We start from the raw sequence: 27,053 nt of genomic DNA on the forward strand, positions 1-27,053 counted from the left end.
AGACTCACTCCTACTGCACACTTCTCCAGTTTCTCACTCCTTTCTGAGAGGCATGTGGAAGAGAAAGAGGGTGAGAGAGGGATAGATAGATAGATAGATAGATAGATAGATAGATAGAGAGAGAGAGAGAGAGAGAGAGAGAGAGAGAGAGAGAGAGAGAGAGATGGATAGGGTTTGTGGGGTGGGGGGGACATGTTGCCCCGGTCCTGATGTAAATAAATCACCCTCAACTGTTGACCCGTGTGTAGCGAAAGGGGTTGGAGGGGTTGTTTTCGTACCCCTGCTCTGCTCCCCCCCACCTCTCTGCCCCCTCTCCCACCATCACTTTCCCCTCTTCCGTGTGACAGGTCAATCTGGATGGATTTCATCTGCCCTCCCTCGTCTAGGGAGGCCAACATCCTGTATGGCAACTAGAAATAGAGTGAGCGCTCTGGGACAGAGGAGGGGAGGGGAGGAGAGCACTGCTGAGCAGCTAGAGAGAAGTGGTGAGGGTGAGAGGATGGTGTTGTGTCATACACACACATGTAATCAGGCATGTGGCGTGGGTGATAAACTGACTCATACAGGCACACACACTCACTCTGTAGTGATCGTGAGATGGGTGTCTTTGTGAAAGGGGTGCTGTGTGTGGCTGAAACTGAGTCAGCGAGTCTGACCCAAGCCATCCTACTGTCACACGGTCACACAGCCACGGGTGGTGGCCCTCCCTGTCCGTTAGACCCTGCTCCACATCTGACCACACACACTCAATGGCACATAAGCCAACCTATTCATCCTCCTCAGCCCTCAACTCATAAGCATGGGAGTGCGTGCACACACACATACACAGAAAGACACACACATGGAAACACACACACAGAAACACACACACACACCTGTCACTTTGTCCTTGTCAGCAGATTCTGGGTCTCTTTCCCCCTGCTGGGTGTTGAACTCCAGTCCCCCTCTGCCAGGGCCACCACTAGGGTAAGGTGCCTGCCTGCTGTCCTCCCAGTCAGGTCTGAACACACACACACACACACAGACACACTAGAACATCTGTTGGTAAAAAGGACAAACTCGTCTCAGCCATGACCCCTCTCCTCACACAGACACAGTAGCCCTTATTCCATGATTCCTCCTGTATTCATTACATGTACATTTTGACAGTTTAGTCATTCAGCAGACGCTCTTATCCAAAGTGAATTACAGGTAGTGCCTTCATCTTAAGGTAGCTAGGAGGGACAGCCACATATCACAGCCATAGTAAGTACATTTTTCCTCAATAAAGTAGCTATCAGCAAAGTCAGAGCTACTGTATTAATACAATAAAATAAAAGATACAAATTAAAGTGTGAGTGTTAGTTCACGAAAGGCATTCTTTTTTTTCTATCTATTCTTTCACTCACTCAATGGTGTCTGAGGCTCAGATGGTGACACCTGTGTTTTGGTGGCTGGTGGTGACTGGCCCGCTCCAGCCAGTCAGGACTCTCTTTCCCCAGGCAAGGACAGTCAGACCCTGGCTCTTTGTTTCCATCACTCAGCCTGTCCTCCTGGAGCTACGTGGCCAGACTGCTCATTGCACTCCCCCTCCTCCCCCATCCCTTCTCATATGCATGGATTTGCATAAAACAAAGACACGGCCTAGCCGGAGTCGTCTGAGGAGAGACGGAAACCAAGATGACTGTCGGCCATCGACCGGACCGGGCCAAGCCGAGCTGTAAGAGGTTTGGCAGGTAGTCAGGGTGCGGTACGATGTTTTAACACATGGTGGCGAGTAAGATGGACGCCCTCATTGTTTTCCACTTTCCCTCGCTTCCACTCGCCAACCGTCCGTTCTCTGACATGGCGTTGTTTATATCCTGTGCAGGTGAGCAGAGGTCACCTGATTCACAATGGTGACATGGGAGGAGAAGAGGAGCATTTAAAACACTTCATCTAAAGATGATTTGTCCTTGTCTCCCCTGATGCCTTTTGTCCTCCCTCACTCTCACTCTCTCACTCTCCCTCTTTGCTGAAGTTAAGTGGAGCTGGAGACAGGCCAGCTACTGATCCCAGGCCCCACTTAGAGACAATCAGGGAAATAACACTGGACACACTAAGGGCCATAATGGAATGTCTCGATCTAGCAGTATAGCGTATAGAGATAGAGACCACAGATTGTGCCATCCCATTTCAGGCTTTTCACAATTAATTATATATATGTATATATATGTATATATATATATATATATATACTGCTCAAAAAAATAAAGGGAACACTAAAATAACACATCCTAGATCTGAATAAAGGAAATAATCGTATTAAATACTTTTTTCTTTACATAGTTGAATGTGCTGACAACAAAATCACACAAAAATAATCAATGGAAATCCAATTTATCAACCCATGGAGGTCTGGATTTGGAGTCACACTCAAAATTAAAGTGGAAAACCACACTACCGGCTGATCCAGCTTTGATGTAATGTCCTTAAAACAAGTCAAAATGAGGCTCAGTAGTGTGTGTGGCCTCCACGTGCCTGTATGACCTCCCTACAACGCCTGGGCATGCTCCTGATGAGGTGGCGGATGGTCTCCTGAGGGATCTCCTCCCAGACCTGGACTAAAGCATCCGCCAACTCCTGGACAGTCTGTGGTGCAACGTGGCATTGGTGGATGGAGCGAGACATGATGTCCCAGATGTGCTCAATTGGATTCAGGTCTGGGGAACGGGCAGGCCAGTCCATAGCATCAATGCCTTCCTCTTGCAGGAACTGCTGACACACTTCAGCCACATGAGGTCTAGCATTGTCTTGCATTAGGAGGAACCCAGGGCCAACCGCACCAGCATATGGTCTCACAAGGGGACTGAGGATCTCATCTCGGTACCTAATGGCAGTCAGGCTACCTCTGGCGAGCACATGGAGGGCTGTGCGGCCCCCCAAAGAAATGCCACCCCACACCATGACTTACCCACCGCCAAACCGGTCATGCTGGAGGATGTTGCAGGCAGCAGAACGTTCTCCACGGCGTCTCCAGACTCTCCAGACTCCAGACTGTCACGTCTGTCACATGAGCTCAGTGTGAACCTGCTTCATCTGTGAAGAGCACAGGGTGCCATTGGCGAATTTGCCAATCTTGGTGTTCTCTGGCAAATGCCAAACGTCCTGCACGGTGTTGGGCTGTAAGCACAACCCCCAACTGTGGACGTCGGGCCCTCATACCACCCTCATGGAGTCTGTTTCTGACCGTTTGAGCAGACATATGCACATTTGTGGCCTGCTGGAGGTCATTTTGCGGGGCTCTGGCAGTGCTCCTCCTGCTCCTCCTTGCACAAAGGCGGAGGTAGTGGTCCTGCTGCTGGGTTGTTGCCCTCCTACGGCCTCCTCCACGTCTCCTGATGTACTGGCCTGTCTCCTGGTAGCGCCTCCATGCTCTGGACACTACGCTGACAGACACAGCAAACCTTCTTGCCACAGCTCGCATTGATGTGCCATCCAGGATGAGCTGCACAACCTGAGCCACTTGTGTGGGTTGTAGACTCCGTCTCATGCTACCACTAGAGTGAAAGCACTGCCAGCATTCAAAAGTGACCAAAACATCAGCCAGGAAGCATAAGAACTGAGAAGTGGTCTGTGGTCACCACCTGCCGAACCACTCCTTTATTGGGGGTGTCTTGCTAATTGCCTATAATTTCCACCTGTTGTCTATTCCATTTGCACAACAGCATGTGAAATGTATTGTCAATCAGTGTTGCTTCCTAAGTGGACAGTTTGATTTCACAGAAGTGTGATTGAGTTGGAGTTACATTGTGTTGTTTAAGTGTTCCCTTTATTTTTTGGAGCAGTGTATATACACACAGTTGAAGTCGGAAGTTTACATACACCTTAGCCAAATACATTTAAACTCAGCTTTTCACAATTCCTGACATTTAATCCTAGTAAAATTCCCTGTCATAGGTCAGTTAGGATCACCACTTTATTTTAAGAATGTGAAATGTCAGAAAAATAGTAGAGAGAATGGTTTATTTCAGCTTTTATTTTTTTCATCATATTCCCAGTGGGTCAGAAGTTTACATACACTCAATTAATATTTGGTAGCATTGCCTTTAAATTATTTTACCTGGGTCAAACATTTCGGGTAGCTTTCCACAAGCTTCCCACAATAAGTTGGGTGAATTTTGGCCCATTCCTCCTGACAGAGCTGGTGTAACTGAATCACGTAGGCCTCCTTGCTCGCACACGCTTTTTTAGTTCTGCCCACACATTTTCAATAGGATTGAGGTCAGGGCTTTGTGATGGCCACTCCAATACCTTGACTTTGTTGTCCTTAAGCCATTTTGCCACAACTTTGGAAGTATGCTTGGAGTCATTGTCCATTTGGAAGACCCATTTGCGACCAAGCTTTAACTTCCTGACTGATGTCTTGAGATGTTGCTTCAATGTATCCACATAATTTTCCTACTTCATGATGCCATCGATTTTGTGAAGTGCACCAGTCCCTCCTGGAGCAAAGCACCCCCACAACATGTTGCTACCACCCACGTGCTTCACGGTTGGGATGGTGTTCTTTGGCTTGCAAGCCTCCCCCTTTCTCTTCCAAACATAACGATGGTCATTATGGCCTAACAGTTCCATTTTTGTTTCATCAGACCAGAGGACATTTTTCCAAAAAGTATGATCTTTGTCCCCTTGTGCAGTTGCAAACCGTAGTCTGGCTTTTTTATGGTGGTTTTGGAGCGGTGGCTTCTTCCTTGCTGAGCGGCCTTTCAGGTTATGTTGATATAGGACTCATTTCACTGTGGATATAGATACTTTTGTACCTGTTTCCTCCAGCATCTTGACAAGGTCCTGTGCTGTTGTGCTGGGATTGATTTTCACTTTTCGCACCAAAGTACGTTCATCTCTAGGAGACAGAACGCATCTCCTTCCTGAGCAGTATGATGGCTGCGCGGTCCCATGGTGTTTATAATGGCGAACTATTGTTTGTACAGATGAACGTGGTACCTTCAGGCATTTGGAAATTGCTCCCAAGGATGAACCAGACTTGCGGAGGTCTACAATTTTTTTTCTGAGGTCTTGGCTGATTTCTTTTGATTTTCCCATGATGTCAAGCAAAGAGGCCCTGAGTTTGAAGGTAGGCCTTGAAATACATCCACAGGTACACTAATTGACATCAAATGATGTCAATTAGCCTATCAGAAGCTTCTAAAGCCATGACATCATTTTCTGGAATTTTCCAAGCTGTTTCAAGGTACAGTCAACTTAGTGTATGTAAACTGCTAACCCACTGGAATTGTGATACAGTGAATTATAAGTGAAATAATCTGTATGTAAACAATTGTTGGAAAAATTACTTGTGTCATGCACAAAGTAGATGTCCTAACCGACTTGCCAAAACTATAGTTTGATAACAAGAAATTTGTGGAGTGGTTGAAAAACGAGTTTTAATGACTCCAACCTAACTGTATGTAAACTTACAACTTCAACTGTATATATATATATATATATATACATATATTACTGAGTGTACAAAACATTAGGAACACCTTCTCAATATTGAGTTGCACCCGCTTTTGCCCTCAGAACATCCTCAATTCATCGGGGCATGGACTCTACAAGGTGTCAAACGCGTTCCTCATGAATGCTGGCCAATTTTCACTCCAATGCTTCCCACCGTTGTGTCAAGTTGGCTGGATGTCCTTTGGGTGTTGGACCATTCTTGATACACACAGGAAACTGTTGAGCGTGAAAAACCCTGCAGCGTTGTAGTTAATTGAGACACTCAAATGTCTGCACCTTGCACCAACAACCATACCCCTTTCAAAGGCACTTAAATATTGTGTCTTGCCCATTTACCTTCTGAATGGCACATATACCCAATCCATGTCTCAATTGTCTCAAGACTTAATTTTTTTACCTGTCTCCCCCTCTTCATCTACAGGTGACATCAATAAGGGATCATAGCTTTCACCTGGATTCACCTGGTCATTCTATATCATGTAAAGAGCACCTAATGATTTGTCCATTCACTGTATGTGTCTTTCTCTGCTTGTGCAGTGTGTTAACTATCTGTAACTCACTCATAACAAATCACTCCCTCGGTCTGAATAGAGTTCCAGTTAGGGGAGCACCAGGTAGTGTACTATTACTGGTCCTGTTGACAGGGTAAGCCCAGTGACTGAGGGCTGAGTAGGGTCACTGGTCCCCGGACACAGACTGGGGATTGGGGGATGAGAGGGATTTCCCGTTGAGGAGCTGCCTGGGGGGGGCATGAGAAGCAGCTGCCTGCAGAGGGAACATGGGCGTTTCGGGGAGATGGTTGGAGGTATGAAGGGGGTTGTAATGTATAGTGTACCATATAGGGGTATGGAGGGTTTCGGGGCTATTAGTGACTCCTTTTATGATGGAACGGGATATGATCAGTACAGCTGAATGTAAACACGGCACAAACCACCAAATAAAATTGTCAATACACACTCCTTAAAACACTGTTTCTCACACACACACACACACACACACACACACACACACACACACACACACACACACACACACACACACACACACACACACACACACACACACACACACACACTAGCATGTTTTCTCTGTCACAGTGGGCACCCACATAGACAGAGCAGCTCAAGTTTCATGCTGACGAGTCACGAACGAAGCGTCCCTCCTAACAGATTAGTCGATGGGTTTCGGCACGGCACAATCAGCGAAGCCATTACAGAATCAATTGGTTTTGTGATAAACATTGGCCTCAGTTTCCCTTCATCTCTGTGCATCAATTACAGACGAGTGCAGAAATGTTCTTTAGTCGGATCCCTTTTGTATATGAACCCTACTCTGGGTGTTGCTACAGGTTCAGTAGAATAGAATAGAAAGTGCCATCGAACCCAGGAGCTGGGATAAGTACATAGTTCCAGCAGGCAGACGTTTCCAGGGCGGCCCTTACATTTCTCAGATGTACATTAAGAGTGAGGATGGGACATGAACATGCTGGAGTACTGCTCCATGAACATCATAAAGTGATGAAATGGAGAAATATATTGAGAGAGATATTGTAGAGGTGACATGGTGGCGGCATCAGATTCATGAATAAAGAATGACAAACATTATTACATAGCTGTAATGGACCCTTCAGAGAACCACACATTATGTTATGATAACATACAGTATAGACTGGTTTAATACATGTTAAATTGCATTAAGTTTCAAATGTGTTGATAGTGAAAAGTTGAAAAACAATTCATTAAATTAAACTGATTCATTAAAAACACTGGTTTTGCGACTGTAAAAGTGTAAATATTTCAAATTAATAATAATAATGGTAATAATAATGATATGATTAATAATCATATTTTTCAACACTACTCACTACATCATTACTGAAAGAGAAAGAGAGAGTAAGAGAAAGAGAGTGAAAGAAAAAGAGAGCGAGAGAAAGAGAGTTGTGTTTTACCTCAGACATCAAGACCAAGGGCGCAGAGGGGCGAGGCTCTCGATCACAGATGGAGGAATTTTCTGGATGACCTGAAAATTCAGATAGCAGAAGACCCAGTCAAAACACACACCATGAATACACACACACGCACACACACTCTGCCGGTATCTTCACGTACGCAGCCAGTGAGTTTTCAGTCAACTCAGCTGGGTATCTACACGCCCAACAGCATATGGTGTACTAATGCAGACACCTACACACACACACACACACACACACACACACACACACACACACACACACACACACACACACACACACACACACACACACACACACACACACACACACACACACACACACACACACACAGAGAGAGAATGTGAAAGTGAGATACACAGGCATTTACAGTAGTACACAGCCTTATGCTCATGATGGTGACTTGGCTCCTGGTACCATTGGAGAGGTCCACAGCCCTGCCCTCACTGGCTGGGCCCACACCTAGCATCCCTCTGAGCCCTCACTGGCTGGGCCCACACCTAGCATCACTCTGAGCCCTCACTGGCTGGGCCCACACCTAGCATCACTCTGAGCCCTCACTGGCTGGGCCCACACCTAGCATCACTCTGAGCCCTCACTGGCTGGGCCCACACCTAGCATCACTCTGAGCCCTCACTGGCTGGGCCCACACCTAGCATCACTCTGAGCCCTCACTGGCTGGGCCCACACCTAGCATCACTTTGAGCCCTCACTGGTTGGGCCCACACCTAGCATCACTCTGAGCCCTCACTGGCTGGGCCCACACCTAGCATCACTCTGAGCCCTCACTGGCTGGGCCCACACCTAGCATCACTTTGAGCCCTCACTGGCTGGGTCTGGACCTAGCATCACTCTAAACTCACACTGGCTGGGTCTGGACAGACAGACAGACAGACAGACAGACAGACAGACAGACAGACAGACAGACAGACAGACAGACAGACAGACAGACAGACAGACAGACAGACAGACAGACAGACAGACAGACAGACAGAAACAGAGACGGACAGAGAGAAATTGTTGGAATGAGATGGGTATGAAATAGAGAGGAGAGAAAGAGAGATGGAAGCTCTGGGAGGAGTGGAGGTCACCTTGCTTGGTTAAGAGATCAATGTCCGTTTGACTTGCAGCGAGTGGTGTGGCGTGTGTGTGCGTGTGTGAGTGTGTTGGGTCTCATCAGTATGAAAATTCTGAGCGGTGTCACTCCGCATCGTAGAGGATAAAAAAAATCGAAATCCACCGTATTTATTCTGTCAAAATTATTATTCACAATTATTGACATTTTTTTTTACTTTTATACAAACCATCTACAATTGAAACATCTGAATAAGCAGTGGTGGAAAAATGACAGTCTAAGAAATACTTCATCTCTACACTGCAGTGGAGAAAATCTGAAATTATTGGGTTTTCAAATAAATGCCACGTAACTCAATTTTACTGAGCTCTGACAAACTCCAGGAAAACAGCGGTGACGCAGTCTGCTGATGTAGAGAGCACAGCAGGACATAAAGTCAGCGCGTCTAAATCACTGCACGTGTAAACGTTTATCAGAGAGATGCAGATATGTTATGCCTGAACGCAACCCAAACTAGCCCCTAACTGCTGTGAAGAAGGGGATGGGTACGTTCAAGGACCTTCCATTTAGAAGTGCTATTTATTTAGTCAACATGATTCCCTGCAACCTTCAAAAACCAGGTGGTAATGAAGAGTTAATAATAACTTCCTAAATTCATATCGGTGTACAGTATATTTGGCAATAATGGGTTTATGCTTCTGACTCACACAGGAGCATATAAACAGATACATACATTCAGCCTCCAAAATGAATTGAAATAACTCATGAGGATAACGAGGCGCTAGGCTACTTTGGCTTGAAGTGTTTCCAAAAAAACGTATAGATTATTCAGACTTTTGGGGGAATTGGAGAAGCCTAACACATTCATATCATCAGAGTTATTATGATTAAAATATATATATATACATATACTGTTTAAGAATTATTTTCTGAGTGAGTTTTTTTCTAGAATGAAAAGCAGATGTCATTCGGAGAGAAAGAGAAAGTATTTTAAAGTAGAAGTCCGCTGCTCTCTCTCCTCTCTCTCTCTCTTTCTGTCTCTGTCCTGCCATCCTCTGTGCCACCGGACCTCAGAGAGCTGGTGTTGGATTCATTTAAGTCCCAGTCCCTTTGCTTTAGCTCCATTTGCAGACATATAAAATTACCCCTCAGAGTACGGCTACACTTCATTATCAACATAACCTGCAGCCAGCCACTCTCAAGGACAACTCTCTAATGAGTCACATGCCTATTCCCTTTAAAATATCTATTTGAAGCACAAAGTTTCGACTTTCTGCTGCCCCAAAGAGGATAAAATGAGAGGAATATTTCCCAGTAAAATAAGCTCATCTTAATTGATCCCTGATGCACATATCCCCCTGAAGGAGGGAGAAAGCTTTTCTTCTCAGAGAGGATAGGAGGTGAGTAATGTTGCTGTTTCCTGTTTTCTCCCAGCGTCCTCTACCAACCTGGGCAGGCCCTATAAGAAGGTTAGTAGGGAGGGGATAGGCCTCACCATTCACTCTGTGAAGGGATAAAACAACTATTTTTCAATACAATCTACATGACATACAGTGTACTGTTTTATTTGACTCAACATGAATAATGCTTGTAAAGCACATTTTTACTGTGTCATGGCTATTGAATAAAAAGTCTGATTTGGATTTGGGGAGTCTGTTTTATCCAAACAATTAGGTCTACCCTCCTGGGTTGTTCTTGTCAAGGATAGAGTTGATGGCCTTTACCTGTTAGAAGGTAGGTCGTCTTAAGCTGTCTAAATAAAGCATAAACAAAAGCTGTGTGTTCTATTATTCATTGGACTCTGTTTGGCCCAGAGAGAATCCAGGTTAGCACGCCAACCCCACATTTCCTGTCTGCCCTCCTCACTCTAGCGTCTGTCCGTGTGTGTGTATGTGTGTGTTTGTGTGTGTTTGCACCCTGTCTCTGCACCTTCACACACACAGACGCATAGATAAACTAAGACGTTCAGAGAGGTGAAAGGTCATGACGCCTGCGCAGACCAACACAAACACACACTACAATATATATCTCTCTCATAAGCACACACATACACACACACACAGACACACACACACTAATGTCTCTTGGTAAAAAGGACAAACTAGGGGCATGTCACTCAGTCTCAGCCCTATCTCCTCTCATTTCCTCTCTAACACACAGAGCCAAAGCAGGTTAAGGGCAGTGTGGTGTTCTACATTTAAATCATTAGCCTGTTGATATAGGAATCAGTGTGATTTAGGAATTATTACATTAATACCCAGAGGGGGAATATTGTTACAGAGGAGAGGTTTGTCACCAGTCCCTGATTCTCTAATTAACACACCAATAATGACACATAGACACATACTGTGCTTACTCATACACACACGTGACTTAACCGGACAAGCTGTAGCAAAACCCTCTTACACTCTTTGGAACACACAAGCACACATTTGGAGACCGGTAAAACTGCAGTGAGTGTTGAGCTCTCTGTACACATACACAGTCTGGAGCTAAGTGGCTGCTATGATGGCAGTATATATTATTCAGTCAGTAATAATGTAGAGTGTTAGCTGTGTGTATCTCACACACGGAGCTGTCTCTCTAAGAAGAGGAAATGAGTGTGTTCCCCTGGGTTAGGGATTACTCTAATGACTTTGTGTATGGCCCTGTGCGCTCTCACTTTTGACCTCCATACATCCTCTGAAAGACAGCCTGACACACAGACACATGCATGGACAAATGTACACACACACACACACACACACACACACACACACACACACACACACACACACACACACACACACACACACACACACACACACACACACACACACACACACACACACACACACACACACACACACACAAACCTACCTGAGCCCCTCTCCTGGGGGGCCCTTTTTGAGCCCCTGGAGGAATCGGGAACCCTGCCTACCTATTTTAGGATCTGTTGCTCCCTGAGCGAACACCCCGCCCTGTCCACCTCCCACCTCCGTAGGTGGAAAACATCAACGCGTTGCATCGCTCTGAATGAACACCTCAGTGAGAGCAGATAGAACCATCACTCAGATAACCATGCACTGTAGCAAGGGGAAATTAGCAACAGCATCTATCACTTATCTGTCAGTCCTCAGTCAAATGTGCCAAGATTCAATATATTGTGGTTAAATCAAAGAATATAAAAACAAAGATTTACAATCATTAATTATGGACAATGGCCATCACATGATCCAAAAAACAATAGCTGAGGACTAATCCTCACTACATCTGATTCTATTCGAACAGAACAATCAATTACAGAGAGAGAGTGTGTGTGTGTGTGTGGGGGGGGGGGCTAAGACTGATTCATATCTGGCAAGACACAGTGAAGGCTGTCCCTCTCTCTCTCTCTCACACACACACACACACACACACACACACACACACACACACACACACACACACACACACACAGTGAGAGAGAGAGAGAGAGAGAGAGAGAGAGAGAGAGAGAGAGAGAGAGAGAGCGAAAGCGAGGGTTGAGTCGTTCTCAACATACAGCTCCAAACACTTCCCCAAAATGATAGGAATTAGGCTCCTTATACACAAAGCAACACTCTGCCAAGATAAAGAGCCAAATATTAAGAAGTCAATGTTCAAATCCAGTGAACAGAATAGCAGATGCAAAAAGCCAAATAATATCCTACCAAAATTATGCAAATAATTGTTGGTTGTTTTGTGTGGCTAATATGAAATATATCAATACATGGCATCTCCATGGCCGGGGATCAAACACGTATGTAATTAGATAAATTGAGTAGTTTCTCCTAAGTAAGCAGGAGAGGGGCTTGGCTGTAAATTGCGTGGTGTGTGCATGCTAAGACACAGGCCTGGCACAGCTGCAGAGAGCCGCACTCACAATTTATCATCTCTACATCGCAGGAGCCGCTGGCCCACTCCGCTATTAATCATCAGCAAAATCATTTCATTCAGCCCCGGCTCCAACTATTGTCTCAGTCCCCCCCTCTCTCTACCCCCTCCATCGCCCCCCTCTCGGCCCTCGCTCTGGGCACATCAGCCACCACAGCAGAAGCAACACACACCCTCCTCCTCACACATAACCATCGGAGTGAAGGAATTAAAGAGGCTCTTCGTCTGTGTAATAGGGCAACACATCATCACTTGCACATTGGAGGTTATTTGGGTAAATTATTGAAGAAGCTTGTTAAGGGTAGCCTCGCAAGCCTGCCTGATCTTGCAGCGAACATTCATGTAAGCGAGATCAGGCGGCTTGCGGGTCTATGTCAGGGTGGATGCTTCCGTTTTTCTATCAATGAAGAAATGCAATGATTCTGTTATTTTAATTTCAACTAACTCATTTGTATGCGTTTAACAGTGATCAAACTGCACCTGCTTAGTTTTAACAGATACTATGAGGAGATACAATGCAAACTGTTTCATCAATGTGAGAAGATCATGAATTTAAACTGGAGGTGTCATAACAAAATATGCGCCCCCCCTCCCCAACATGACCCTCCCCTTGTACTGTAAAAACAAATGTACCCCCTCCCCCCCTCATAAAATTCTCTCTAAAACAATGATTACCACCACAAATAACAATAACTGTAGCAATCCTGTGCTGATAACTGTGGATATGGACTTGTCCACTTCAGCATGGTATTGTGGCACAGTCAATGTGGCACAGGCAGGGCAACAGGCCAGAAGGTTGAGGTTTCTCTGACCACCACGGATGAGCTCTCGCTCCCTGTCTGTTTCATTACACTATGATCAGAGCCGGCTGCAGACAATGATCAGCTAGGGGGAAATCAGATATTCAACGTTTTGATGCTATATTTATAACTATTATAAATATATGCAACGATTTTTCACTAACAAGTTTCTGTGCCAATGCACCACACACAACCCATGAGCAATACATAATTGCATACCTAGTACCGACTTTGAGCGCTTCATCATGGTTTGGAGGCTGGAATTATGTTAGAGTGGAGTGGATGAACGTGCGCAGGTAGCCTACGGGATACTTTTGAAGTAACCTAATCAGACTAAAACATTGTGACTGGTTGTGTTTATGCCACCCATAAAAGGCAATACATTTTAAAAGTGAAATAACAAATATTTATGCTATATTGAAGCGTTAGGTTGTAGGTCAAGGAATAGCCGCTTGGATTGGAAACTAGGCAGAACGCGTGTTGAGCTTTGCTGAATAACTGGGCCTGCTGGGAGCATAGGCCTATGTCTTCACACTATATAGAACGACTTGGGAGAATGATGATCGGCAACAGACAGCGCATCAGTACCAGAAGTAAAAATACAGCCAGACTGTCCTGTACTGTGCCTTTCTAGACCTTATTATCTGTCGAGAGTAGACACACAACTGATCCAAATGGAATGAAACATTCAATCACAGGGCTTTTGCGGCATTATTGAAATTACATTTTCACTGCAGTTTACAGCCTAGCGTAGAATTGTACTCACTTGAAAACAATAATACAAATATGAATTGCATTGTGGTGTTGTAAGCTGGTCTAGGTAGGATAATTATATTGTCCCTAAGGCCATACACATGTAATTAACTGTATAACAGATCTATTTATTTATAAAGTGAGGCAAGGCAGCGATTAAAAAGAAAATCCTAATAAAAACATCTAATTAAAGTTGTACCCCTTGAAATAATACCAAACAACCTTTGTACAACACCTAGGGACCTCACCAAGAGATTTCAGCCTTTTGGTATTGTAGCGAACAGTGGGGCAGGGAATACAACTCGGGTCGCTGGCGTGAAAGACAAACACCCTACGCATCGTGCCAATAGGGTTAACCCACATGCTGGGAATTGTAACGTGGCTCATATAGCAAGGTTTTCTACACTGCCCCCTCCGTACTTGATGGCACGTCCCTGTGCTTCGACTACTCAGCCCCTAGCACGTCCGAGCCGTTGGCCACATGGCCACCATCCCACTTCTGAGACCAGTGTACCAAACGGCAGGACAAGGAAGTGAAACCAGGTCACTGGCATGAACACCCTATGCATCGTGCCAATAGGGTTAACTCACTTGGTAGGAGTAGTATCATTACATTTGAGTCATTTAGCAGTATCTCTTATCCCGAGCAACTTACAGGAGCAATTAGGGTTAAGTGCCTTGCTCAACGGCACATCAACAGATTTTTCACCTAGTCAGCTTGAGATTCGAACCAGCAACCGTTCGGTTACTGGCAAAACGCTCTTAACCGCAAGGCTACCTGCCACTCTCATCACGGCTCATATAGTGAGGATTGTGACAGTATAATGGTTTTGGAATGACAGTCACAGGAACCAGGGTTTGAGTCCCAGTCAGGGTTCCTCCCTAATCCACTATATTGGTGTCAGGTGTTGGAAAGCACCACTGAAAGCATGTCCCAGTTTTAGCACATTTTAGTACAGTTTTAGTACATTTGTGTTAGGCTAGCAGTGTTTCTGTCAGGTTTCTGTACTGCACATGAGATGGCAGAGTATACAAAACAAATGTGTACCTGATTGATACAAATATTCATGATATCATTCTGCGAGGTAGGCCTACTTTGCATTCAGCATTTAACTGGGAAAGTTTTTGAAAAAATAAGTTGTGTCAAATTGGCTGGACCATTCTTGATACACACAGGAACCTGAAGAGCGTGAAAAAACCAGCAGGGTTGCAGTTCTTGACACAGTCAAACCGGTGTGCCTGTCTCCTACTACCATACCCCGTTCAAAGGAACTTACATATTTTGTCCTGCCCATTCACCCTCTGAATGGAACACATACACAATCCATGTCTCAATCGTCTCAAGGCTTTAAAATCCTTCTTTAACATGTCTCCGCCCTTTCATCTACATTGATTGAAGTGGATTTAACAGATGACATCAATAAGGGATCATTGTTTTCACCACGGTTCACCTGGTCAGTCTACGTCATGGAAAGAGCAGGTGTTCCTAATGTTTTGTAGAATCAGTATCTCTTACTTTTAGAAGTGTTTACTTCAGGCTGACTAATAACATCTATTGAGTTGCAATGCCCGATAATTGAATATCCAAATCAACTTAAATGATCTACAAAATGGGTTTGGCAGCAACACAATCCGAAAGGAACGCTACAGCTATGTTTTTTCCTTTCATTGTTTGCGATTCACAAATGATTCTTTTGATTCCTATGATTTGATTCACCGCAATTTAACCAAACCACAACTACTACAATGGCAAAGCACATCATTCAATTCGTCAAAAATAATGATTTAAAAAGAATAGTTTCATATGAATTAAATGAATCACAATTTATTTTTTTCTATTCTGAGAAATGTGAAGAGGGGCGTCTGTTATATAGTAAATTAAATTTGTATGGCCTAAACAAAATCAATAGGGGATATTTTTTTACTGCGTGTCTCATGGCTTTACTGTTCTTTCATGCGCAATGATGCACCTGGCCTCTCCGATGCCTATCAGCTATTCCTCTATGTTCTTGTGGATTTCTGTAGAAAATTGGTGCAGATTTCAATGACTTGATGTGTGGTATGATTGCTAGTTAACCTATTGCAGATCTGGACAAACGATCCACCTACCACTATTGTCACTATGGATAGAGGGCAGGATAGAGTTGACTGTATAGTAAGTGTGCAGAAAAGCGTAGTAAGGGAAGTACCAGAAAACCTTGATAGTGGGGGGCACATGCAAGAAGATGAGGAAATGTGGCTATATGGAAGAAATGATATAGTAAAACCTGCAAAATGGGGAATGTAAACCACAGAAAAAATGCACTACTTCCCCTGTGCACAATCAAAAAAAATCACACAACACTTCTCCCCCAGTAACCTCCCACCCCAGTAAACTCCCACCCCAGTATCTCCCACCTCAGTAACCTCCCACCTCAGTAACCTCCCACCCCAGTAACCTCCCACCCCAGTATCTCCCACGCCAGTAACTCCCACCCCAGTAACCTCCCACCCCAGTAACCTCCCAGCCCAGTTACCTCCCACCCCAGTTATCTCCCACCCCAGTATCTCCCACCCCAGTATCTCCCACCCCAGTATCCTCCCACCCCAGTAACCTCCCACGCCAGTAACCTCCCACGCCAGTAACCTCCCACGCCAGTAACCTCCCACAGTAACTACGCCAGTAACCTCCCACCCCAGTAACCTCCCACCCCAGTATCTCCCACCCCAGTAACCTCCCACCCCAGTATCTCCCACCCCAGTAACCTCCCACCCCAGGGTCTCCCACCCCAGTAAGCTCCCACGCCAGTAACCTCCCACGCCAGTAACCTCCCACCCCAGTATCTCCCACCCCAGTAACCTCCCACCCCAGTAACGTCCCACGCCAGTAACCTCCCACGCCAGTAACCTCCCACCCCAGTAACCTCCCACGCCAGTAACCTCCCACCCCAGTAACCTCCCACCCCAGTATTCTCCCACCCCAGTAACCTCCCACGCCAGTAACCTCCCACGCCAGTAACCTCCCACCCCAGTTATCTCCCACCCCAGTAACCTCCCACGCCAGTAACCTCCCACCCCAGTAACCTCCCACCCCAGTAACCTCCTACCCCAGTAATCTCCCACCCCAGTAACCTCCCACGCCAGTAACCTCCCACCCCAGTAACCTCCCACCCCACTAATCTCCCACCCCAGTAACCTCCCACCCCAGTAACCTCCCACCCCAGTAACCTCCTACCCCACTAATCTCCCACCCCAGTAACCTCCCACCCCACTAATCTCCCACCCCAGTAACCTCCCACCCCAGTAACCTCCCACCCCAGTAACCTCCTACCCCACTAACCTCCTACCCCACTAATCTCCCACCCCAGTAACCTCCCACCCCAGTTACCTCCCACCCCAGTAAATTACAAATTGTCCCTTATCAAGAGAAAAGAGACACCAACCACTATAAATGTGATTTAAACATTATGAAAAGATGACCTCACCCCCGCAAAACCTTCCATTCACACCTTAATGTGCACACTGCTGCATTGGTGTGCTGCTAAAAACGAAAAGGAAAGAAAGAGAGTGAGATTTAATTTAATCCCTAAAATGCTGTCTTGTTCACACTGTCACATCTCTGTCCTTATTAACCAATTGTTGTAGAACACTAAAGCAAAATGCCCTCCATTCTCCTACACAAGTCTCTTGGACAGTTTGACATGACAAACACATTGAGAGGGATCTTCAGTTACTGTCCCCTCGGGGACACTAAGATTAAGATCCATCCTCAGAAGAGGTCTCAAAGGTCATAAGATAAACGCCAAACCAACAGCGGGTTGGGAGAAGCGCTACTGTGCCTCATCTGCCCACGCCTACCCTGGTGACTCATTATGCATCGCGCTGGCTCCATCTCCTACGCCCCCTCACATGCACGACAGAGCCCTCTTCGCCTGCTGGGTGTACCCCTGTCTTTCGGAGCATGGTCTGTTCTCTGTTCTAGGCCAAATGCAAGGGGGGAGGAGGGCAGGGAGGAAAGAACGGTGAAAAGGGGTACATAGGGATTGGGCAGTTGCAGAATACACACATACACACACACATGGAATGTCACACACACATAGATATCTATAGAAACACAGGAACATATGAGTATAGTCTCACAAAAATAGTCACACACAAGCACATATTTGGCATATAGACTGTGTGCACCCACACACAGACACAGACAAACACACATGAATGCAAGGACATACTTCCATTGCCCTACTAACATGTGGAACTACAACAAATCCAGATGTTCCCAAAATCATAAATGTGCAAATAATATAGTTTTGCATGAAAGCACAACAAAAAGTAAGCTCACCTTTTTGTTATGAATCATTCAAATTGAGGATGAAATGCATCACTTCAGTTTTAATAAAACGTGTAATCACAATGTACAATGCACACACGTATGCTACTGGCATTGTACTAAGCTTTACATCAATGACATGAATGATAGATTGATACTGAAAATAATTATGGAATGTAAATACATACCCAGGAGGCTTGATCCATGGCAAATAATGTTGACTCTTACCTCAACTATACCTTTCATTGTGTTTATTCAATTTGAGGGATTTTGTTTACATGAAATTGTATTTAGTTCAAATAAATATTGAAGAGTGAAACAAAGTCTAATTAGTAATGAGACTGTCTATCTTACACCTTTCTTTCTTTTTAAATCAAACAGGAATAACTTAGTAGTAATACTATTACTACTGACCTGTAAAGATGCTCACAGAAATGTTAAGGTGCATCAACTTCCAAACTGATTTTATCTCTAACAAAAATACAACGTGTATGTATTTTCAAAGTTAAATTGTGTTCCACATTTAAGATGTTATTTGAGGTTTTGAATGAGGCTCATATTAGACAGGGTTGCTACCTAGCCAAACAAATTGTTACTGATGTGATTATCTGGCATGAGTCATGCCTCCTTTCATCTGCACAGATGAAGACAAATCCCACAGACTAGAACAACTTCAGGAAAATTTGACGAAAACGGATGGATAGCAATTCATATATAGCGTACTTTAAGTCAATCCCCCAAATGTAACTCCTCGTGTCTATTCACATTAACATGAACTACTCTGAATTCGTTTGTGAAATTCACATTCAATCATTATCTCTGCAGGTCTATGTCAAGAGAAAACGGAGAAACTTAATGAAAGGCCGATTACATACATTTATTGCATTTCATTTAATTGTAAGAAATGAAAAAAAGAGCACATATGAACATCACATAATATGGTTAGTGAGGGAAATAATTTTGCACAGCAAAATATATAACAGGAAAGTTTAATTAACATATGTCTTAAAGATTTATTGATGAATGGTATCTCCCCATTTTGATCAAGCAGGGTGTCAATCCCTGTCTATTTAACAATGTCCAGACATTATTGATTATAATAATATTATTGCCTTGGAAATAATGAGTTTGTTTGAGCCAAAAAATAATCTAGTACTGGTTGACAACAAACTATTAAAATTAAGTTATCCAGCAATGCCAAAAGGTATCTATCTGCGTTTTTGATTTAGCTTAATCGAGTAACCATTCTGTGATATATTGCAGACTACATTTTAGTGCAATTCAGTCCAAAATACATTATCAAAATGCATGGTTCACGCTGACTTAGGCTGAAGTTTCTACTCATTTAATACTTTGGTTTAAAATACAGTGAGTGGTAGGTGAAGACAAACACTACTACAGCTGTCAAACTACTGCTTGAACTGCAAGAACATGCTGCAAAAAGCGCTGCTTATGCATGGAAACAATACTGTTAAATTGTAGAAATTGGAGCCGCCCCAACCTCTCCTACCCAATGACAGGAAAACAATTTAGAGCACAGGACTTTATGAAACCTACAGCTAAATGATCCTAATCATCTACATCACATTCTTCTTTAAATGTCAACGTGTAGCACATCCATGTTCTCTTTTAGATTTACAGAGTATACAACCAACTACTGTAGGTCTACATATACTTCAATTATAATCCATAGCATTCCAGAGTTGTTAAATGCACAAGGATGGGGTATTTCTTTTTTTTTAAATACACAAACTGCTTTTAAGCAACATACAGTTTAGTCCCATATAGGGATAGATAATTCCTTTTAGAATAGTTGAGGTCCTTTTTGCTCCCTCGCTACATGGATCCCCGCCGCACAACTTCCATCAGGAATGCGTCATTCACTGTATAGAAATGGGCATTTAGTCGTATCATTCAACACAGTTGAAATGCACGTACACGGGAAGGGGGTGGTATAAGAGTCCTTGTCACTTTTTTGTTGCTGTCCCAAAAAAGTGATCAGGTCATAAAACAAGTATGAATGCCATGCTGGAGTCATCCGATAAAAGTACATTTTCAAGCACAAAAAGAAAAGAAAACCCGTACATGTCCAGCATGCAGGCCAGTTCAATAACATATCTATTTTAAAATAATGGATATTGTTTCTTATGAGTAATATAGTCTGTTTGTTGCTTAACACAAAATAGCAAGCATAACGCATGAGATGAGGTGGGGTAAAATGGCAGGCTCGCAGTCCTCCGAGTTTGGCAGAACAAAAACAGAAAGGGAAAAAGGCCAAAAACGTCTTCTTACTGTAGATGGATGCAGTTTTTGACCGGTATTTGTACACGGATTTCAAAGTCGAAAGGTGAAAAAAGGCAAGTCGATGAACTTCCAAGGGGTATACTTAGTGCTTGCATGCACACATAGTATACAGCAACATTGTAAAGTTAAAACAACTTCGAACAATAATAAATGATAGTTCATATTCAAAACACTGCAAGTAAAATGAACAATGATGAAAAAGAGCTTGACAAAAATATGCATCAAATAATAAGTATGGTAGCAAAAAAAAAGATGGCAGGTTTCAGTTTCTACTCCAAAATGAAGGACAATTATGACAAAGTTCCATCTTTCTATTGCAAGCCCCAAAACTCAAAGCCGTTATTTGACAGACTTGAGTAAACCCCTGTTGTCAAAAAAATTAAAACCGAAAAAAATGTTTGCAAATTAGTTTTCTTGGTCTAGTAAGCCCCATTACAAAAAAATCACAATGAAAACTTTTTAATGAGGGAACTGACAAACTCAGTTTTCATGATAATGTCGAGACTCACATGAAAAACTCCGGGGAGGAAGGGTTGTTGTCACTGCTGGATCCATTTTCTCTGAAGCCGTTGCTGATGAGCTTCTCATATTTTTCTTTGTATGCGTCCCTCTCCCGGGCCAGCCTGGAGATCTCCGCCTTGAGGTGGTCGACTTGCTGGACGAGCTGCGTCTTCTCGCCCTCCAGGACGTGCCGCTGCTGCACCCGCTTGTAGCGGCAGGACTGCGCATAGCCTCTATTCTTTAGGGTCCTCCTCTTCTGTTTCAGCCGGATCACTTCTTCCTTGCTGACTCCCCGTAGCTGCCGGTTGAGCTCCCGCACCGACATGCCCACCAGCTGGTCGTCCGAAAACCGGTCGTCCAAATGTCCCATGTGTGGGTGGTTTCCTCCGGAGCTGCCGTTGGACGAGACCCCGGGTGATTGGTGATGGTGGCCGCCGTTGTGGTGGTGATGGTGGTGGTGGGGCCCCCCGTTCTGGGCTGCTGCGGCGGCGATAACTGCGGACACCACCGCCGCGGCAGAGCCCATCTCTTCCCCGCCCATGGTGCCTCCTCCTCCGGCTCCGCCGGCAAACTGCTGCCCTCTAGCATAGCCATCGAAGGACTGGAGCTGGTGACTGCTGTTGATCAGCGCCTCAACTGCGTCTTCGGGGCTGAAGCCCAGCGCCTCCGGATTCAACTGCGGTTGATAACCGGACATCCAGTAGAAATCCTCCAAGTGTGCCTTCTGTTCGCTCCCCGACCCCGGACTGGGCGACGAGAAGCTTGGAGAAGGGGGCACCGAGCTGCAAGGCGTGCTCATCGGGGTGGAAGACAAGGATCCCCCGGCGATAAGGCGGCTGCACTGGCTGATGTTGCGATCGGGCTCCACCGGCTCCTTTTTCACTTCAAACTTCATCAGATCGAAGTCATTAACATATTCCATGGCCAGGGGACTGGTGGGCAGGTCGGAGTTGCTCATTGCCAGTTCTGATGCCATCCTCTTGCTGCCGACAGTCCTCCAAAGGGGGTGAAGAGCAGCTGTCAAACTGGGTTGGTTTGGAAGAACGTGAGCCAGTTTGCTTTTTAAGCGTATTTGTCTTAAAGTTAAAAAATAGGTTTTCAATGTCCTTTTTGCAGCGACGTGTTTCCAACTGTAAATTAATAGTTTTCTTTTCAGAGTCTATTGCACAGACGCACCAGAGCCGTGCACGCGAGTTGCGGAGTCCTCTTTCAGCATGAGAAATTCGGCGAATTGGTATTTTTAACATTTAACACATTACTGTTTCTTCATGGATAGGCCTACATTGCGTAAAGCGGAGAGGGTGAAATGTCGAAGGAGAGGGGTAAATGTAGCCTCGCACGTAAAATGCCTCTGACTTGTAGGCGATTTTTTAGAAGGATCACAGCAGATGAGTTTAAAAGCATTGCAGAGTTTTATAGCCGCCCTGACGTCAGTTTGGAAATGGGAAATTGACTCGGACGAAGAGCCAATGGGCTCGCACAATCTATGGGCTAATTAACATATTAGTCCAGAAACAAAACTTTTCTCAACTGTCAAAGGCTATCAGCTGACTGTCAGCTGCAATTCAACCTCTTAACTCTTTCGCCTCTCCATTTTAGGTATATTATTTTAATGGGCGTTTATTCTACCATTTGGACAAAAAAATATGCATTCAATTATCTCACTGCGCTCATGGTTGGGAAAAGACAGTAGGCTGTGTGCACATTATGGTTCGATTTAGTGTTATTGCAAGTGGCAATGGTAACATTTTAATATCCAAATGTAAATTACAATATGCAAAATATGAAGTTATTGAAGCAATAATATATATTATTAGTTGCTGTCATAAAATAAATGCGTAATAACGCCTTTGTATTGTGGTAGGATTTATATTAGTTTCAAAAGTATCAAAACATAGTGTTCATGATTTATAATGTGCAAATATTGGGGGAATGGTTATGCACACGTTTTCACAGTTCGTGTTACTTGAAATTCGAAGTGGTCAAATCTACCAGTAGCCTAAGCAAAATGCATAAGCATGCTTTACGATCATCTTAGTTACATGAACAACATCGTTGGCTCATACAGTATTAGTATGTGACAGAATACAGGAATACATATGATTCTGTGCTGAAGTTCTATGAAATAAAATTACAAAGGATTTGTGGAGAGCAGACATACATCTGCCGTTCTAAAACTCAACAGTGCCACCTTTTGGGGACATCGAAGCACCGTTCTCCAAAATAAACTGCTTCATCTGAAAGAATCATTCACAGCGGAAGTAAAATTAGACAATTTCGCACCAGACTATTTATTGGAAAGAATAATACTTCAATGTATGTATAGGTATGGTACATTTGTTTTAGAACGACAGTATGGATACATTGGCCGGGGAATAGTCAAAGGAGTGAATGGTGCATATTTCTGGCATATCCCGCATGAATCACGTGTCAATTGCAAGTTCTTTTGGGGGAGAAAATATAGGCTACAACATTCCCCACTCCATCAGCTGTATACAATAGATTGTGTAGAACATTCGTTACATAAGACAAGTAAACATGTACTTCCTAGTGGTCCAATCAAATCATCATCCCCTCAATAGGCTGCTATTAAGCAGTGGTTACATGGGAGTCATTCAGTAATGAACAATGTGTTCCAACCAGGCGGAGATTTACCTACCTGCACTACAGTGCTATATATACAAAAACTTTATCTAAAGCAGTGATTCCGCGGGCCTTGCTCCAAAGTCATACGTTAAACCACTCTCTTGTACATTGCACTTTATCTCGACAGTTCAGAGGTCAGACATTTCCTCTGATTTTAATGGACTGTGTGTCATGAGCAACTCACTTGTTGAAGTCTATTGCACAGACGAACCTTGGCTGCGCACGGCAGTTTAAACATGTAGTTTTATACTACACTATCCAGCCAAATTACCACCCTACAACTATTTTAACAATGCTCTCCTCCTACCCTCATTTACTCAGTCTAATCAGTGATATAATGCTTCTTTCACAATTTCTCGTAATTTAGTAAATACCAGCATACGACTGGGAAAAATCCCCTTCAACGCCCATCCAACTGGTAATTACTAGAGCCAAAATCGTGTAGGCCTATCATCCGCGTGCTCTGAGTTTCCCACTTGCACCTCTCTGACGTCATGTGCAAAACATAGCAAAACAATCACAAGCCTAATGTCCTCCGTGTTTGATGGCGTGTCCCATCAAAACCTCAATGCACCTGACTCATATTTACGACTTGACAATTGTAGTTACCACCTTCCCATTTTGTTATAAACGCAGCAAAACATTGGCTATTTGACTGCAATAGGAGGGACTTTGTTTTCACCAACCAAATTATGTTTCACCAGAGTTTCCCGGTCTAAAGCACAGCCTGGTTACTTAGGCCACTGCCACAAGTTTGTTGTGCGTTTACCTATACAGTTTGGGCTACTCATAGGCCAACCAACAAATGCAAGCCTGTAAAGTAGGCTAAACGTATAGAGTAACTCACAGCACCTAACATCAACTCTGGAGATTTGCTACCCTAAAGTCTAGCTGTATGTATTTTGCATTTAGTCTGCAAGTGTAGCCTCACTCGTCTACATTAGTAGCATAAACACTTCGTGGTGCGCAAATGTCCTAAGTTATAGGTCAAAAGTCTGGTTTTAGGAAATTGTCGCAAAATTTGGCAATGATACAATATTTAATTACGCGTGCCGGTAAATCATGCATAATAACACCGTCCATAGATAAAGTGATCATGTAAGATCCACCACGGGCTTCATACCTCGGACTATTTGGAGGGAAGCTTTTTCTCCGCTTTTGACACGGCGTTGACAAATAGCCGTTTCATGCCTGTGACAAAAAGCCTATAATCATAGTCTCTGTCTCTTTCCAACTCCAAGACTATGATCTCATCCCTAGGACTGGGTATTTTTAGCTTCCCGGGTGCACACAGTGAAATTATATGCCAAATAACTCACGTCCCAGCCGCCAATCTATGTGAAAGAGGATAGTGCCAATCAGTCTGATGTTGTTATAACCGTTCAGCGAGTTCAACTCTTCCCAACTTCCGTTCCAAACTTCAGGTCAGATTTTTCTTTAATTTCCCCTTCACCGAACTGCTTTTACTTCACTACATTCCTGAATAAAATTTGATACCTTTTCCTCCATACATTTTCCCTGACACCCAAAATTACTCGATACATTTTGAATGCTTAGCAGAACAGGAAAATGGTCCAATTCACGCACTTCTCAAGAGAACATCCCTTGTCATCCCTACTGCCTCTGATCTGGCGGACTCACTAAACATAAACGCTTGGTTTGTAAATTATGTCTGATTGTTGGACTGTGCCTCTGGCTATCCATAATTTAAAATAACAAGAAAAATGTACCGTATGGTTCGCTTAATATAAGGAATGTGACATTATACTAAAGTATATTTTTGAAATTACATTTACTTTTGATACTTAAGTATATATAAAACCAAATACTTGTAGACCTTTACACAGGTATTATTTTACAGGGTGACTTTCATGTTTACTTGAGTCATTTTCCATAAAGGTATTTGTTTTTATTTTTTATTTGGGTACTTTTTATAGAGCTTCCTATGTGTCACCCTCTTCACACACACCCTTGTCCCCTTCTCTCTCGCTCTCTCTCGCTCTCTTTCTCTCTTTCTCTATCCCTCTCCTCACCATTTTCACTAATGTAGTCTTTGTCTAAACTCAGTGTGGGAGTGCTTCCAATGTATGAGAAAGCTCATTGCACAATAACCAGTTTGATGAGTGGAGATGCGTTTGAAGTCATTCAAACGCCATCCCTGATTAAGTTTAGTCACCTGACAATGACAACACAAAACCACAGTGTTACTCAAGTGAAATACCAATGATCTACAAACACAATCACACACAAGGCCCTATCACAGACTTTGGCAATACAGTGAAGTCAAATAGTGGAGATAGGAATTAGTAAAGTAGAGATAGCCTAGGACTCATCCTGTTGCTATGTCACTGTGGGATGTGGATCAATGCGTGTTTAGAATGTTACCATCTGAACTTTGTTTATTGGCGATGAGTCAAGGGGTCAAAGGTGAGATGAAATCCCCTAGCCCTGATAGCTGTGGGATCATGGTCAATGGAAAATCCCCCTGTTAGCTGTCATACTGTACCTGTCTAACTCATAATCACTATGACGACTCATGTCAATGGTTTTTGATTCGTCATTCAGGTGGGATGATGCTGATCCCTACAGATCGTTCAAGATGAACAGAGCTTGTGTATGTTTTCATAGGAATCATTACAAGGCTAAAATAGGTGACAGTATGGATTTCATATAGCAATGCCCCAGATACCTTCTTCAGTAGGACTTATTCCCCTGTCATTTGATAATGTTGTTATCGCTAACACACATATCATTTCATTTTTATTTCACATTAACAAAGGTTACCATGCAGCTTTTGTTAGTTGGTCCAAGGTAGTATGTACTCAAGGCAAGCCAAGACAAAGGTGTTGATATCTAATCTATCTCTTGAAAATATTCAAAACGGGTTATTTCAAGTGGAGATATAACCAGATAACACCACAGCCCTGTATATACTGTACAGGCATAGATCCAGACAAGGAGAGACATGGAAACTTGTGTGGTTTTAGCTCTGTAGATTGTTGTCCACTAACTGATTTTGAAAACAGAAGGTATTAGTTTTTCACTTTTTCATTCAGGCAGTTTTATTTAGTGTTGTCTGTCTGTCTGTCTGTCTGTCTGTCTGTCTGTCTGTCTGTCTGTCTGTCTGTCTGTCTGTCTGTCTGTCTGTCTGTCTGTCTGTCTGGCTGGCTGGCTGGCTGGCTGGCTGGCTGGCTGGCTGGCTGGCTGGCTGGCTGGCTGGCTTCGTGTGTGTGTGTGTGTGTGTGTGTGTGTGTGTGTGTGTGTGTGTGTGTGTGTGTGTGTGTGAGTTTGTTGGTTTTGCAAATTGTAGAAAACATTTGC

At 43.9% G+C, this 27,053-nt stretch overlaps 1 protein-coding gene across 1 annotated transcript in view; it reads right to left on the reverse strand.

The window, feature by feature from the left end:
- The window catches only part of mafa (MAF bZIP transcription factor a), a 125,293-nt gene extending 102,804 nt beyond the window's left edge, over nt 1-22,489 (reverse strand). Inside the window, exons 1-2 of the mRNA XM_014175861.2 lie at nt 21,095-22,489; nt 7,430-7,500 (exon numbers count right to left, since the gene is read on the reverse strand). Coding sequence (XP_014031336.1) covers nt 7,473-7,500; nt 21,095-22,062 — 996 coding nt within the window. The 5' untranslated portion in view covers nt 22,063-22,489 and the 3' untranslated portion in view covers nt 7,430-7,472. The remainder of the gene's footprint in view (nt 1-7,429; nt 7,501-21,094) is intronic.
- Between the last annotated feature and the right edge of the window lie 4,564 nt (nt 22,490-27,053).

The sequence above is a fragment of the Salmo salar genome, chromosome ssa26 (assembly GCF_905237065.1).
Source record: "Salmo salar chromosome ssa26, Ssal_v3.1, whole genome shotgun sequence".
Lineage (NCBI taxonomy): Eukaryota > Metazoa > Chordata > Actinopteri > Salmoniformes > Salmonidae > Salmo > Salmo salar.